This window comes from Aulonocara stuartgranti (genome assembly GCF_965226115.1).
Source record: "Aulonocara stuartgranti genome assembly, chromosome: 14".
In the NCBI taxonomy this organism is placed as follows: Eukaryota; Metazoa; Chordata; class Actinopteri; order Cichliformes; family Cichlidae; genus Aulonocara; species Aulonocara stuartgranti.
Genome location: NC_138950.1, coordinates 40638098 through 40654728, shown reverse-complemented (window position 1 = coordinate 40654728; position 16631 = coordinate 40638098). Strand labels below are relative to the sequence as shown.

Below are 16631 nucleotides of genomic sequence, written 5' to 3'. Positions count from 1 at the left end.
GTTTGGCTTTTTTGATGCCCTTCTTTAGATTAGCCCTGGCTGTGCTGTAGGCGTGTGCATCTCCTGACCTAAAGGCGGTGTTGCGGGCCTTCAGGAGGAGACAAACATCCCGGTTCATCCAAGGCTTCTGTTTGGGGTACATGGTGATCCGTTTCTGGGTGGTGACACTGTCTGTGGTTTCGGAGATGTAATCCAGTACAGATGAGGCGTACTGGTCCAGGTCTGTGTGGGTGAACATATTCCAGTCTGTGTTTTTAAATCTGTCCTGGAGCACTGCGTCTGTCCCCTCTGGCCACACTTTAATTGTCCTCACAGCAGGTTTCACACGTTGGATGAGTGGTGAATACCGAGGTGTGAGGAACAGGGAGAGATGGTCCGATTGTCCAATGTGGGGGAGGGGTGTGGCTTTGTAGGCTCCAGCCAGGTTGGAATACACATGGTCTAAAGTCTTGTCTCCTCTGGTGTGGCAGGAGACATGTTGGTGGAATCTGGGGAGGACTGTCTTTAAGTTGGTGTGGTTGAAGTCGCCAGCAACAATAAAAGCAGCCTCGGGGTGTTTATTCTGGTGTTTGTTAATGGCTGCAGAAAGTTCTTTCATGGCCAACCTAGCATTAGCGTCGGGGGGTATATACACGGCAGTGAGTATGATCGAAGTGAGTTCTCTGGGGAGATAATAAGGTCTGCATTTGACCATTAAAAACTCCGCATTAGGTGAGCAGTGACTCTCAGTAGTAGTGGAGTTCATGCACCAAGCATTGTTAATATAAATGCACAAACCTCCACCTCTGGTCTTGCCGGAGTCATCTGCTAGCCTGTCGGCTCGGTGTGTGTGGCGTCCTGCTAACTCGATAGCATTGTCCGGGCAGCTGTTGTTCAACCATGTTTCGGTGAAAAACATGACATTTGAGTCCATAATCCGTCTGTTGTTAGTGATGGAGAGCCGTATCTCATCCATTTTGTTTGCCAGAGAACGGACATTGGCGAGGAAAATACTGGGTAAAGGCAGCCGGTGTGGTGTTTTAGTATTTACTGCTGTTTACACTTAGCCAGATTAACCTGATGGTGTTGTGTTTAGTATGTTGCTCTGTTTATTTGCTTGTTTTCTCTTCTTTCTCTTTTTAAGTGCCCTTTCTCACTGTCCCTCTTCCCTCCTGTTTTTCTTTTCCTTCATCTTTCTTTCCTATCACCTTTCCTATTCCTCAGTCATGTCTGTCCCGTCTGTAACAACTGAAAATAAAATAAAATAAATAATAACAACAAAGGTCGATCAAATGGACCAATACGGCAAGGCCATGATGATCCATTTGGCAAAGTAAATCCATTGGGTCTCCTTGTTGGTTTTCAGACAACAATTCTGACGGCTAAAGAACCAAATGGGACAGGCAAAGAAAAAGAAAAACACATATACAAACAAACAGGACACAGAACAGAAACATACATTTTTTACATATTTACATCATGGACAATAGTTACCAAAAACAGAGTACTGTACAGCAATTAAAATTAAATAAAATGAAATACAGATAAGAGGCAAACCCAGGTTGATAAAATAGTGCAGTTACAGCGCTGATGTAAACCTTTTGATTGTACAGTTAGTCAAAGGTGTTAAGTCTAATTGTTGAATGTTGTCATTGGGCTTCTTAAATTTGTAAGTCTGAGTTCAATCTATAGGATCAAGACATTCCTTTGTCCCTGACCACCTCTCCAGCCTCTCTGTGCTGGGGGAGGTTTTATTGCAGATACATCCTATCTGGAAGATCTGTTCCTTGTGATGTTGCTTCCTGCTTTTATGCAGGAAGTCATGCATACAGACAGACAGACAGACAGACACACACACACACACACACACACACACACACATATGGTACCTTGTCTTAGAACCATTGGGGGGTTTTACGGTGGGAGGTGCTTGTGCTGTGATGTGTATTGTAACAGTTTGTCAATAAATAGCTGCGAGGGAAGCTGCTCTTTGAAGGATTTTGGGCTGGACACAGGTTAGCAGCGTGAGCTCCAAGAGCTGGTTCTTGACCAAAGACTTCCCTCGCTAGCGGGTTGAAGATGTTCTGTTATGTCTTGTTTTCTTCATGATAAGTCTCTAAACTAGCGGGGCTTGTGGAAACACAGACCCAACAAAAGGGACACACACATTCACACACTCAGTGGACCACCACTGAGTGTGTGAATGGGTGGATAACTGGATATGTAAAGCGCTTTGGGGTACTTAGGGACTAGTAAGGTGCTATATAAATACAGGCCATTTACCATCTTGGCTCAGAGGAAAGCTGATCACCAAAGAGTTTGACCTTCATCACCCCTCAGTTCATCTTCCCTGTCACCCCAGCTAAGCAGGACTGTGGAGTCGTCCTGGGCCACCTGGGGACATACAAGTTTTGTTCTTGGAAATATTTCTGTGTCATTAGCATAATTCATGGCTAACGCTTGAAGATGAAGCTGCGGTCAGAAGGAGACCCATCCTGAAGTCTTTCCCTCAGAGCCCTTCTCGTCTAAGTAACAGACTGTGTGGTTTTAGGAGTGCTTCATTCCTCTGCGTGGTCAGGGTTCGGCCTCTCTGCTGCCTCATTAATCGTCCCACCCTGTGCTGTGTTCAGTATGAGGAAGGAAGGTCTGTTAGCGGTGGAGATGAGATGGAAAGCCTCGGCGTTCGGGTGGAGGCTGGCGTTTGAGAGCAGACAGTAGAGATAAGCTCGTGTCCTGCTCGTTCTTTTTGCCGAGTGATCCAAAGTTTGACGTCTCCCAGAGGAACATTTGTCGTTCCTTTTTATTGGCTTTGCAATGAGCCTAAATTACCATTGGTTCCTGTAGCTGCCCAATGAAGCGCAGCACTTTGTCAGTGTCACCGTGTGGCTGCTCCATATGGAGCGTGATGTATCGCCCTGACTCGCCCCAGCTCGTCTGCACTGAGTGGGATCCACGGCCCGTTTAGAGCATCTGTGTAAACCTCACCCGGGTGAATGCTTCTCGTGTCCCTGGATCATAAATCTGTACCTGTTTAGTGGAGGACCATCTGATGCTCCACACAGCGGGAGCATCCCTCCGATGAGAAGCTGCACTGAAGTGCTGATTGGCACAGAGAGAGTTCTCGTCATGGACTTCACCGGCAGCGTTTCAGCAGATGGAGCGGTTTGGTAAATGTCACATCACTTCTGCTTTGGGATTCAGGAATAAATGAGGACAAACTTCCCTTTAAAGGTCGTCGTCTCTTCATCCCTGGAAATGTCAGCGTGCTCGGGTTATTGTTAAATGAACAGATGTTTGTCACAGCAGGGTTCTGACATGAAACGGAGACACACACGCGTGGTTGGGAACACGTGTGTTTACTATGTCATGTATGTGAGCGTGGAAAACGCTCTGTTGGGACATAAAGAGCCAGAAACAGAAGACGGAGACATCACTGACCGGGACCAGACGGAGCGAGCACGTCTGTCCCATACCGGCTCCTCCCCTGTTAAATCCTCACACACGGAGTGTTGAGTTATCAGACCCCACTCGCCCTGACAATAAAGACCAGCCCAGTAAAGCTTACCTGTTGTTCCCAGAGTACTTAATGGGAGGCAGTTCAGTTTTCAGGCCCCTCCTCTGTGGACTTCCAGTTTGGATTCAGGAGACAGACACTATCTGAAGTGAGGAGGATTATTTCCATGAGTCTAATGTGAGCATCCACAGTGTAAACCAGTATAAATGAAGAACAATAAGGAAACCATAGATGTGCCTAAACTGGGAATCACTGGGTGAATGTGAAAGTTTCACAGGTCGATTATTAGCCACTCCTCTGATGGACAATGCTGTCATGTTTCTTATCCTGCACAGAGTCAGAGCTTCCAGTGCATTCAGCATGACAGCCCACTCCCACAGTGGGACAAGCCTGCCACTGTTTCTGAACGCTCATCTATGAACTGTGTGATCTCTGTCGGGCTGATCCTGGGCAGCCTCTCACACACACAGACGCACACACACAGACGCACACAGACGCGCGCACACAGACGCACAGACACACGCGCACACAGACGCACGCACACACAGACGCGCGCACACAGACGCGCGCGCACACAGACGCACGCACACACAGACTCACAGACACAGACGCACACACACACACAGACGTACGCACACACAGACGCGCGCACACACAGACGCACGCACACACAGACTCACAGACACAGACGCACACACACACACAGACGCACGCACACACAGACGCACGCACACACAGACGCGCGCACACAGACGCACGCACACACAGACGCACGCACACACAGACGCACGCACACACAGACGCACGCACACACAGACTCACAGACACAGACGCGCGCACACAGACGTACGCACACAGACGCACGCACACACACAGACGCGCGCACACACAGACACGCACGGACACACGCAGACAGACAGACGCGCACACACACAGTCAATGCCAGCAGAGGTTAGTGCTGAGAGACCGAGGAGGAGAAACATTGTCCATCACACTCCAGCAGCCTCTGCATCACCGTGTCCATCACCGTGTCCCGTATGTCCACATGTCCACGGGACAGCCCCACACTGGTGGGATTTATTCACAGTCTGTGGCAGTTAGTGGTCTCACAGGCATGTGTGCAGCCTGTCCGGGTGTCGTCCATGACAAACCAGTGAGCTGTCCTTTACATCCTGTAAAGTTGGCTTCCTCTCAGCCTGAGCTGGGCGTGGATGTGTGGAGGTCTCCATATCGCAGTGGTGGCACTCAGAGTCCTGGACTGAGCAAAGATGGAGCTAGAAGTACAACTGCAGCCTTAGCAGAACTTGTTCTGGACATGAACTGGTGACCATTAGAATTCAAATCCAGTGAAATCATTTTCCAAAATGTGCTGAGGTAAAAGTCTCCTGATGGGCAGTGAGGCTCGCTTTGAACAGGAATGTGGTTTTTGGAGTTTAGACTAACAGTGACGCCATGTTTCATGGACCAACTGTTATAGCTGATTACAAACACCAAACCCTGACAGCTATAAAAGATTAAATCCACTCTGCACATCTGCTGTCCTAATGTCAACTTCACAGTAAGAAAAAGACGTTGAATATCAGTTGTCCTGTATAAAACGGGCCTTTGTGGCATGACGATGCCCTTTAACACAACAGCTTCACTTATGATTGAGTCAGTGAAATTGTGTCGCCCTACATGTTATTGATATTTTTGCTTATTTGATCAGAATCAGAAACTTTATTGTCATTGTCATGAGAACAACGAAATGAAGAATGGTCCCCGATCATTGCATCATCCCTAGCAATATCAAAATATAAATAAAACAATAAAATTCAATAAATAAAATAGATAGAATACTTAAAATACTAATAAGATGTAACAGTAAAACATTCACATACATTCCCACACACATGCTTCAGACCGTGCATAGATTAACACAAGAGTGGCGTGATGGACATTTTTTTGTAGTATTCAGATGTGTTATTGCAGTTGGATAACAGCTGTGTTTGAGTCTATTAGTCCTTGCTCTGATTGCCCTGTACCGTCTGCCTGAGGGCAGCAGTTCGAACAGGGAGTGGCCAGGATGTGAGGTGTCTTTTATGATGTTTTGGGCCTTTTTAAAACAGTGGGCGTTGTGTAGAACTTCCAGTGTGGGGAGAGGGCAGCCAGTGATCTTTTGGGCGGTGTTAATGATCCCTTGGAGTGCTCTCCTCTGAGCCCCTGTGCAGCTAGTGTACCAAATACATATGCAGTAAGTTAGAACACTCTCAATGGTGGCTCTGTAGAAGGACACCAGCAGTCTCTGTGTGATGTTATTCCTCCTGAGAAGGAAGTACAGTCTCTGTTGGGCCTTTTTCAGCAGCTCGGAGGTGTTCACACTCCAGGAAAGGTTCTCCTCTATATTGACTCCCAGGAAGCGGAAGCTTGCCACCCTTTCTACACAGTCCCCATTTATGAATAGTGGTTGGATCTCTGCCTTTTTCCTTCTGAAGTCTATTATGAGTTCTTTGGTTTTTGAAGTGTTGAGGAGGAGGTTATTGGCCTTACACCATGACGTCAGCTGCTCCACCTCGTCTCTGTACGTAGACTCGTCTCCCTTGGAAATGAGCCCCACCACTGTGGTGTCATCTGCAAATTTCACAAAGATGTTGCTGTGGTGGATCACAGTGGTTAGAGCATTCAAACTGGAATCACATATTTTGGGTATTTTTGTCTGCTGTGTGCTGAGCTAGCTAAGATGCTCAAACAGTTTGTCACTAACAGGTTGTCGTTCTGAGATTACGTGCTACTAGAGCTGCACAGTTTATCAAAGTTGAATCTTAATCACAATTTTGTATTTTAACAGTTAAATAAGCTGTTTGAGTGACAGTTAAATGAAAGCCGTGCTATTAAAAACACAAAGTCAGAGTAAATCTCACACTGTCAGACGTACATAAGCAGCAGGCGAGGAGCTTACACCCTAAAGCGAGAATCATCCTTAATAACTGCACAACTAATTCAGCTGGCTCACACCACAAACTGCAGTGAGACTAATGCATTAAGGCCAAGAACAACAAAGCAGTGGCTGCTAATGTGAATCATCCAGCATGAACTCAGGCATAAACCTGACTCTGTACATCGTATCTCACAAAGACACACTGTAATCACTAATGTGGCCACATTCCATTTAGCCACAGATGTTTGCCCATGAAACACAGTGAGCAATAAAGGCCCCATGATGACGGTAAACATACTACACAAAAGATATGTTATCACCTCCAAAGTGGCCAAACCAGCAAAATGTGGCAGTGGGACAAACAGAGGTCTGTGACAGCCGTCGAGTCCTCTGCTATTAGTTCTGTTCACATCTGACATAAAGGTGAAACACTTCAATATTCATTTCTAAAGATAAATCAGCACATCGAAACTGAATAAAGCTGAAACTGGTGCCCTGTTGGTTTCAGTAAGTGTTGATTTAGCATTTGCTAATTAGCATAGCCAAGGCTCGGAAAATGCTAATACCTTATGTTTTCTAGCTTAGATATTTTCCATGTCCAATCCAATAGCTAACCACCAAAATACAGCACACTAGCACATATTTAATACTGATTAAATTCTAAGAGCAGGACTGTATAAGCAGTAAGTATGTTAAAGAAATGTTGTTATTGCAGCTAGCTGTTAGCCTCAGTCGTCACTGTTGTTCCAATCAACACAGAACTCCTGCGTGAAAACGAGGCCGCAGAGGCATCACCAAACCCTTGTAGGCTCAGAGTGAGTGATGACTGTGTCACCACAGTGTCAGATACATGCCTCTTCAAGCTACATTGTTTTAACCAGGAGCTTCCTAAATGCCTAAGTTGATGTTCACCAGGGAGATCATGTTCGTGCAAGTCAGAGGAAGGGGTGTGATTCAGTGAAAGTGGACAGAATCCAGAGGACACAGCAGGGAGGCAGAAAAGTCGGATAAGCGCTGAAGTTGTGGAGCGCGTGAAGGCATGGAGGCTCAGCCGACGTGGCTCTGAGGGCCGCACCAGCAGCGTACCGACGGCTGCTTTTAAACGTCCTTTTCAGCGAGTTCTTGTGTTTCCTCGTTCGTGACTAGACTGAGGGTGCACTCATTATCCTGCAAATACTGAACTGTGCAAAATACCAAAACTATGCAGAGGACGGTGTTGTAACACTGGTGGAAACAGAGACGGGTGGCAGAAATAAATACTAATGTGAATCAGCACAGTTCTGCTCTTGGACTGCTAATCCACCCCCACTGCTGCTGTTCCACCTCAGACACTTCACACCTCCTCTATTCACCCTGCTCACTCCCCCCCACCCCCAACAACAGCATCCAATACACACTCAACACAAGGCTTCAGCCTGTCTCTCTCAACCACCCAGGTTAGGAGGGAACTGAGGAGGATTAATGGCAAGAAGGCAGCGGGTCCAGATGGCATCAGCTCGAGGGTCGTCAGGTCCTGCGCGGACCAACTGTGTGGGGTGATGGAGCACCTCTTCAACCTGAGCCTGAGGTTGGGAAGAGTCCCACAGCTCTGGAAAACCTCCTGTGTTGTACCAGTGCCAAAGACTTCACGCCCCAAGGACCTCAACAGCTACAGGCCGGTGGCTCTGACATCCCACCTGATGAAGACCCTGGAGCGGTTGGTCCTGGCTCAGCTTCGGCGCCTAACAAGCTCATCACTGGACCCACTTCAGTTTGCCTACCAGCCTGGCATTGGAGCGGATGATGCCGTCATTCACCTCCTACATCGTTCCCTCGCTCACCTGGAGACCGCTGGAAGCACTGTGAGAATCATGTTCTTTGATTTCTCCAGTGCCTTCAACACTATTCTTCCCTCGGTTCTGAAGGACAAGCTGGAGAACTCTGGAGTGGACCATCACCTCACTACCTGGATCCTGGACTACCTCACCGACCGACCACAGTATGTGAGGACTCAGGGCTGTGTGTCGGACAGGGTCGTCTGCAGTACGGGGGCCCCACAGGGAACGGTTCTGGCTCCGTTCCTCTTCACCATCTACACTGCAGACTTCTCCCACAATTCCACCCAGTGCTTCCTGCAGAAGTTCTCTGATGACTCTGCAATAGTCGGCCTCATCACTGATGGGGACGACAAGGAGTACAGAGGTCTGACCAAAGACTTTGTGGACTGGTGCCAGCTGAACTACCTCCAGATCAACGCCAGTAAAACCAAGGAACTGGTGGTAGACTTCCGCAGGCACAAGCATTCTCCACTGCAACCACTGAACATCCAAGGTATGGACATTGAGGCTGTGGACAGCTACAGGTACCTTGGTGTTCATCTGAACAACAGACTGGACTGGACTCATAACTCAGACGCCCTCTACAGGAAAGGGCAGAGCAGGCTGTACCTGCTGCGGAGACTCAGGTCGTTTGGAGTGGAGGGCCCACTCCTGAAGACCTTCTATGACTCTGTTGTGGCTTCTGCTATCTTTTATGGTGTGGTCTGCTGGGGCGGCAGCATCTCTGCTGGGGACAGGAAGAGACTGAACAGGGTGATCCGAAGGGCCAGCTCTGTTCTAGGATGCCCTCTGGACCCAGTGGAGGTGGTGAGTGACAGGAGAACGGCGGCTAAGCTGTCATCCCTGATGGACAACATCTCCCACCCCATGCAGCAGACTGTGACAGCACTGAGCAGCTCCTTCAGTGGGAGACTGCGGCACCCACGGTGTGGGACGGAGAGATTTCGCAGGTCTTTCCTCCCCACTGCTGTCAGACTCCATAATAAAGACTTTAACTGATCAAGCACACACATCCATACATATGCAATAATACTAAGTGCAATAATCCTTTCTGTCATTGTTGTATTTTTACTCAGTTGTATATAGTATTTGTATTTGTATTCTATTTTTATCTTATTGTATATTTATTTTATTTTATTCTACTGTATATAGTATTTTATTTTATTCTATTCTGTACAGTTGTGTACTGTATTTATTCTTATTGTATTCTAATTTTTGCCTCATAACTTTTGCACTGTCCACTTCCTGCTGTGACAAAACAAATTTCCCACGTGTGGGACTAATAAAGGTTATCTTATCTTATCTTATCTTATTTTATAGCACTAATATAAATATCATTATTAGCATTTAGCATCAACACGTTATTTTACAGTACAGGAATCATTTTTATTACAGGGACGATGCTTTCTATGTTTTTACATTGAAATTTAGTGTGTAAACGATTAGAGTATAACTGGTACTATTCATGCTGCAGTAGTTAAACAGGGATCTTCTGCCAAACAGCAACCTCCTGCAGTTCCTTTAATGGCCACTAGAGGCTGGTCCATAACCAGCAGCTAACAAAGCTTGCTGCGTTAGCTGCTAGCTTAGCACTCCACCTTGCCATTCAAATATGGCTGCTTCTGACGTTACAGTATTATTTCATGTAAAACATGAATGTTGACTTGACCACAGCATATACATCTATGCTTCTGCCATGTTCGAGTGGCTTACAGCCAGACTTTAATAGTTGCTACCAGCCTATGACATGCAAACGAGAAAAAGAGAAGTAAATGTATTCTAGGGCTGTTGCTGAAGGTTGGTGCTTCGATCCCCGTCTGCTCTAGTCTACATGCCAAATATCTTGGACAAGATGCTAACCCCAAGTTCCTCTGCGATGCGTCCATCAGAGTATGAATATTAGAAGCACTTGCATAGACAGTTGTAGAAGCGTGCTGTGTAAGAAGCAGTCCATGCACCGTTCTACACAGGTTGTTGTTTTTTGCAGTGGCATTGACCCCTCTGTGCTAAGCTCATGTTAGCAGCAGTCTGCACCTGTTTTCCATCAGGCCTCACCCACGGCTCAGGATGTAATCAGGTGTTTTTCCCCAGGCTGTCAGCGTGTGTGTCTCTCCATAATAAAAGGCCAATCTGGCTCTGTCGTCCATCACAGCAGCATTTCCTGTTTTTACCTCAGGCCTCACAACGACAGGCAGGGATCTTATCTCCGGCTGGCCTGGAAGACCTTTCCCTCGTCATGTCAGCAGGACATAATGATGCCGTATTGAGAAAACCATAAACGTGCGACTGCTGATCTGTTATCGGGCTCATGGCACATGAAGGAGCTGAATGAGTTCTGTGAATGATGTACTCTGATGTTCAAACCAGATAGGTGGATGTGATTGATATCACCACACAGAGCTGGGGAGTGTGTGGCGCTGGTTCCATCTGAGTGAAACGCTGCATCACACTGTAGCAGACACATTCACCCGAACACAGGACGGCTCTGAGTTTGGTGGACAAAGTCAAACAACCATTGCTGCACATTTTTACTCTGACAATGGAAATCTGTGTAAATGCATTAGACAGGCACCTGTTAGTCCTGAGCCACCTGGGAGCTGCAGAGTTCAGCAGGACTAGTGTTCGTTCAGTCTTTTCTAACACAGCATTTCACACATTAACTTGTGCAACAAGTGTCTCCTGGAGAAGAGTCCATTTGGTGATGGACGTCCTTTATAAGGCAGGACGCGGACCCCAGCCAGAACCTGCAGCAGGTTCAACTAATTCCGGTACAACCATTAAAAAGTGAGTGTGAGAGCAACACTGAGCTCTCACCAGGACACGGAGGTACCGCTGTGTTTAAAGCTTATTGGACTGCACTGTGATTCATACATTTTGTGACCGGCCCGTTAGCTTGTAGCGTGTTGCAGCTAGAATATAGCTGCTCAGGGCAATGGATGTGAATTTTGTGAAGTTTTCTTTATAGAATTATTCTGACCAGACTTTGTTTATCGTGGATCTGCTGAAACGGCATTTTATCATCTTATCTCTTTAATTGGACGTAGCTCCTGCAGAAACAGGATGTCAGGCAGAGGCAGATCAGATTGTTCTGCTGTGTAAACCGATGTGACGAGAAGTCAGACGTTTTGAAGTTGGGAACTATTTAGATATATTTTGAATCTTTGTAGTTCCGATGTGCCTTCCTGCTTCCCAGAAAGCAGAGAAACCGTCCTGACAGTTTGTACAGATGTGTCTCCTGAACTTGGACATGTCTCAGATCTTTTCTGTACTTTGTTTTCTGCAGTCTTCATCCAGCTATATCAGGTTTAAGTGTCATCAGTGGCCCGTTTGCACCGTGCCAGAGGACGGTGTGCCCTCTGCCCTGTGTGGATGATGGTTGAGTCAGCACAGCGTCTGTGAGCTCGTTCCTGATGCTGTCAGAACAACTCGGACACCTCGTGTTCACCTTACTTACGTCTGTGTTGGCGATTCAAACGGTCATGTGCGCTCTGTGCTCAGACTGGATGCTGCTATGAGACGCATCAGCAGTTTCTCAGGGATAGTTTGTTTCCAGTCTCTGTGAGCGTTACGATGCTGCTCACGTCTGTATGTGAAATATTAGGAATGAGTCGGGCTGTGGTGGAAAGTCGCAGCATATTTATTAGTACACACACAGATATGCTTACTGTTTGTACTACTTTGTTCCTGTACTTCACTGCATGTCAAAGGAAATATATTTGAGGAAAATGTTGTTTACTTTTTAAATTTAGATTGGTGTTTATGTTCTACTCTGAGCCCCTCCCTGATGGCTGAACTTCTCACCCTATCTCTAAGGGAGAGGCCAGCCAGCCTTCGGAGGAAGCTCATTTCTGCCGCTTGTATCCGCGATCTCGTTCTTTCGGTCACTACCCACAGCTCGTGGCCATAGGTGAGGGTAGGGACGTAGATCGACCGGTAAATTGAGAGCTTCGCTTTTACTTCGCTGCTCCTCCACATCGAAAGGAGCCAGCTGAGGTGGTTCGGGCATCTGACAAGGATGCCCCCTGGGCGCGGTGTTCCAGCCATGTCCCACCGGGAGGAGGCCCCGGGGCAGACCCAGGACACGCTGGAGAGATTATATCTCTCGGCTGGCCTGGGAACGCCTTGGTGTTCCCCCGGACAAGCTGGAGGAGGTGGCTGGGGAGAGGGAGGTCTGGGCCTCTTTGCTTAGGCTGCTGCCCGGCCTCGGATAAAGTGGATGAAGATGGATGGATGATGGATGGTTTTTATGTTACCTAAGGAATTTGACACTTTAGCCTAGCTTAGCATAAAGACTGTAAATGTGGAATAAAACTATGCTGGCTCTTCCTAAATGGTTAGCAGTCCACTTCATTCCTGTAATGTTCATGTCTTAAATAAGACAGGAAACAGTCAGAAACTAAAAGTTGTTGGTTAGTGTGGGGAAGTGAGTATTTCTGCTAATGAATTGCTAAGCTAGCTCTTTATAGTCTTTAAATGAAGATTTGGTACTTGTTTTTGAGCTTTAGCATCATATTAGCACACACATTAAAGCCTTAGTGCCATCTACTGAATGGCAGTGATGCCTTTGTTCCCAAACAAACAGCAAACCTCTTGCTTTTTTTGTCCCGGTCGCACTAAGCATGTGTGGCTGTGCTGAGCGTTTTCCTCTCATAGCTGGACCAGGAGTTCTTTATACATCAGAAACTGTTCAATAAAAGACATTTTTGGAGAGTTTTCAGAGATATTGCAGACAAACATTGGTTGTGATTCTCGACCTGCATGGCGGGTGACGTGGGGGGTGGGCATTTCGGGCAAAAATACTTTACAGTATTCAATGATAACAATGATAACGGTTCTCCAAAGGTTCCCACCCCTGTAGCCCCACCTACCCTAAAACAACTGCACATAATTGTGGCACACCTGTGACCTGCTAGCTTCCCGTGGCAGAGCTACAGGGTACAGGGATGTGATGACTAAGCACAGGTGAAAATGAAATGTATGTGCTTCTGTTCCAGGCTGCATGCTGTGTTTTGGCCAATCAGCCTTCTTTCGCTTCAACCACCCTGAGGAAGCCTTCAGGATGAAGAGTATGATGCCCCAAGGAGGAAGTGTCTCTGCTGGGGACTACAGACTCTGTGCAGGTACTGTGCCGTTATTGTGGGGTTTCCACATACATACGTAGTATATCCTGACTGTTATTACTCGGGAGCACTGACTCCACACCTCGCAAACACAAATCACTTTGAAAAGCTCAGCACTGGCACTTTGTCCAGGAAACAGAAAGACCTCGTTTCCCCCGTAAGAAATCTCATTTTCAGCTCGGCCTGCACGGATGAAAGGAGCAGACGGTAAAAAGGCGGGTGCTGGAGGTGGAGAGGTGTAGTTTACAGGTGGCTGCTTGTACAGCAGTAAACTCCACACAAGGGTGGAGCAAGTGGAGCAGCAGACTTTTGTGTGTTTGTTGGCTTTTCAAACGTCAGCTGCTCTCAGTTACTTTGGTTGGTGTTTCATTAAAAAGACATTTTATATTTGCAGAGTCATAGATTGGTCAGAGTTCTGTTTGCAGCTCTGTTATCAGACCCTCGTCGTCACTTGGAGGGTCTGTTGGAGCCCAGAGCCTGAGCAGGGCCCAGCTGGGACCGAGCTCACACCATGCATGTTTCATCTCATTCCTCTGTCTCCAGGCAAAGTGTGTGTGTGTGTGTGTGTGTGTGTGTGTGTGTGTGTGTGTGTGTGTGTGTGTCCACAGCTGTAAGTGTACCTTCTCTTGGCAAGCTATACTTCCAGGGATCTGTCACAGCATCTCGTCCCCCGTCCTCCCCCACAGTTGACACGGCGTGCCACCAGGGGATAAGTATAGCACACAGGCACGCTGCCTGCTCTGGACTTCCTGATCCACTAATGAAAGCCTTCCGTTGTTTAGAAACGTACCAATTACGCATTCCTGAGTTGCGTTCAGATGAAGATTGCTTATGCCACTCCCATGATAAACGCAGCATGTCCGCCGTGTCAGCTTGAAAAGACTTGAAAGTGGCACATGTTATCTTTGTGTGTGAACTAGTGTGTGTCAGCTGTGAGTCAGCGTGAGTGTGGTTAGGCTGAATCTCTGCGATGTACAGATGCAGTTTGTGCTCTAGGATCAACAAACTGTAGTCACTTCCTGTCTTTACGATACCTCGGAGCATCTCTCCAGATTCATGGTGCAGGTAGAGTCAGTACAGGTGTGACGGCTGGACAGAGCTGATAGACTGAAGCACCACACGTGGATGTCACGTTCCATCAAGCACATAACGTGTATACCTGTACACAAAAGATGGAGACAGTTTGTGGGTCTGAAATGTGAAGCTGCTGTATGAGTATGAAACCTGCACTCTTTGTAATGACTCACAGACCTACTTGATGTGTGACTTGAGTAAACGGGTAAAGATTCCATTAGAGTAAAATAAAAATGGCCTGCTTTTGTATAGAGCTTTACTCGTCCCTCAGGACCCCAAAGAGCTTTACACATCCAGTCATCCACCCACTCACACACACACTGGTGATGGCAGCTACGTTGTAGCCACAGCCACCCTGGGGCGCACTGACAGAGGCGAGGCTGCCGGACACTGGCGCCACCGGGCCCTCTGACCACCACCAGTAGGCAACGGGTGAAGTGTCTTGCCCAAGGACACAACGACCGAGACTGTCCGAGCCGGGGCTCGAACCGGCAACCTTCTGATTACAAATAGAGGATCAATGAGGTCATGGTGACCTTGTGATTGACATGCCGCCGGCCCATCAGTCTGCAGCTTCCCTTCGTTTCACAGTCAGCGCTGCTCGTTGCTATTTCCTCGTCACAAAATGCTGCAAAACGCCGAGATGGTCAGTGTGGAAATGCTAACAATGGGTGATCCTGCTTCTGTCTTTAGTATACAGTCTGTTTTCCATACACACGTGAATGAAGGAAAAATTACTGATGGAAATCTCTGAGTCTGCTTTAAATCAGTTCTGCTGGTCCAGGGCTCCTGAGGACTTCTGATCTCCCTAACGGGACCATGCTGCCACACATACATGGTAACACTGCAATGAGTCCTGCAGACAGGGGACGTTTGGTGTTGTCAGCAGCCTGGTGGCGCTGGTTGGCATATTAGTTGTTTATGGCCTACTTCTGTGAATCCTAAAACTTGCATCACTTTGTAACGATTGTCTTGCAAAATCAAACCTCATGCAATTCTCCAGAGTCGTGTGCACTTTGCACCACTCTGTCAGTCCGCCCTCCATTTCCTTAGCTGTTTATCAGGTTTGGAGGGGGGTTGGAGCCTGTCCCACGTGGCGCTGGCGGAGAGGACATGTCATCAGTTTCTGTGCAAGACAGAGAGACAGACAGCCACACACTGTCACATCCTCCACTGAAGACCAGCAAAGAGTCACAAATTGCAGCGGCGTCCGTCGCATTTACCTGTCTCGTTTAGTTTCTGCAAGCTTTGCTGGATTTTCATCCAGCTGGCACTTCCTGTATCTCAGTGCGAGGCCAGCAGACGGCTTTGTGGTTCCTTAAAGTGGCTGATGGCTGGGGTTACAGTATCCTTTTCAGAGGCTATTTATAAAGCTCCCAGTTCCAGTGTGCTGTCTCCCATCTCTGCGCCCTCCCTGCCTGGGTTTCCCCTCTGGTCCCTGTTCCCCAGCCTTCTGTATTCTTCCCAGTGAAAGGCCTTTATCTCCCAGTGACTTGGCTGCTGGACAGCTCTGAGGACAAGGCTGAAGGCTGGGGATGCAGTTGTGGTTTTAGATTGGCACTGCTGCATGCTGAATCTCTTTTTTTCACTATTATGAGATGAAAGCAAGTGCTTATTAATAAAGCACTATTAGGACGTCAAACTGGGGATCTTTTTGCCATTTAACAGGGTAACCGCCACATATTTCCTGCCCCTGTTTTCCATTTCCAAACCCACATTTCCATCCCAGAAGAACCTCTCTGATTTTCCTTTAAATATTTCACCATGCTCGATCAGTGTGAGTGTTTTTATGTGGAAAGATATTCAGACAGACGGTGGATGCACAGGGATATTTGTCATTTCTGACTTTTGTCCCAAAGTTTATCTTTTTGAGGTTCGCCTTGTTTGGGTAAACTAATAAGCTGCATCGCTCTCTCACCGCCATCCCTGGCTTTAACGTGGACACGGGCCGTTTCAATACTTTCTCCTCGGTCGCATCTAACCTGCATTATTGACACAGAGAACAGTGACGAACAATAAAATGTGCTGCCGTGACAAACTGCTCGCAAATCTCGCAGTGGTTCATCACTGCGGGCAGGAAAAGCTTCGTTAAGTAAACCACGACACGGTCAGTCATACAAATGTACCTTCAAAATAAAATAAATGCCTGTCACCAGGAGTTCAGAGCGATTTGTTTTTCGTAACTGGGTTTAATTGTAAAACTGCACTTC

At 47.3% G+C, this 16631-nt stretch overlaps 1 protein-coding gene across 9 annotated transcripts in view; it reads left to right on the top strand.

The window, feature by feature from the left end:
• phldb1b (pleckstrin homology-like domain, family B, member 1b) overlaps positions 1 to 16631 on the top strand; it is a 113762-nt gene that overhangs the window by 45404 nt on the left and 51727 nt on the right. For all 9 annotated transcript variants that reach the window (XM_082504227.1, XM_082504224.1, XM_082504226.1 and 6 more), the window contains one exon: positions 13222 to 13347. In XM_082504227.1, coding sequence (XP_082360353.1) covers positions 13222 to 13347 — 126 coding nt within the window. The remainder of the gene's footprint in view (positions 1 to 13221; positions 13348 to 16631) is intronic.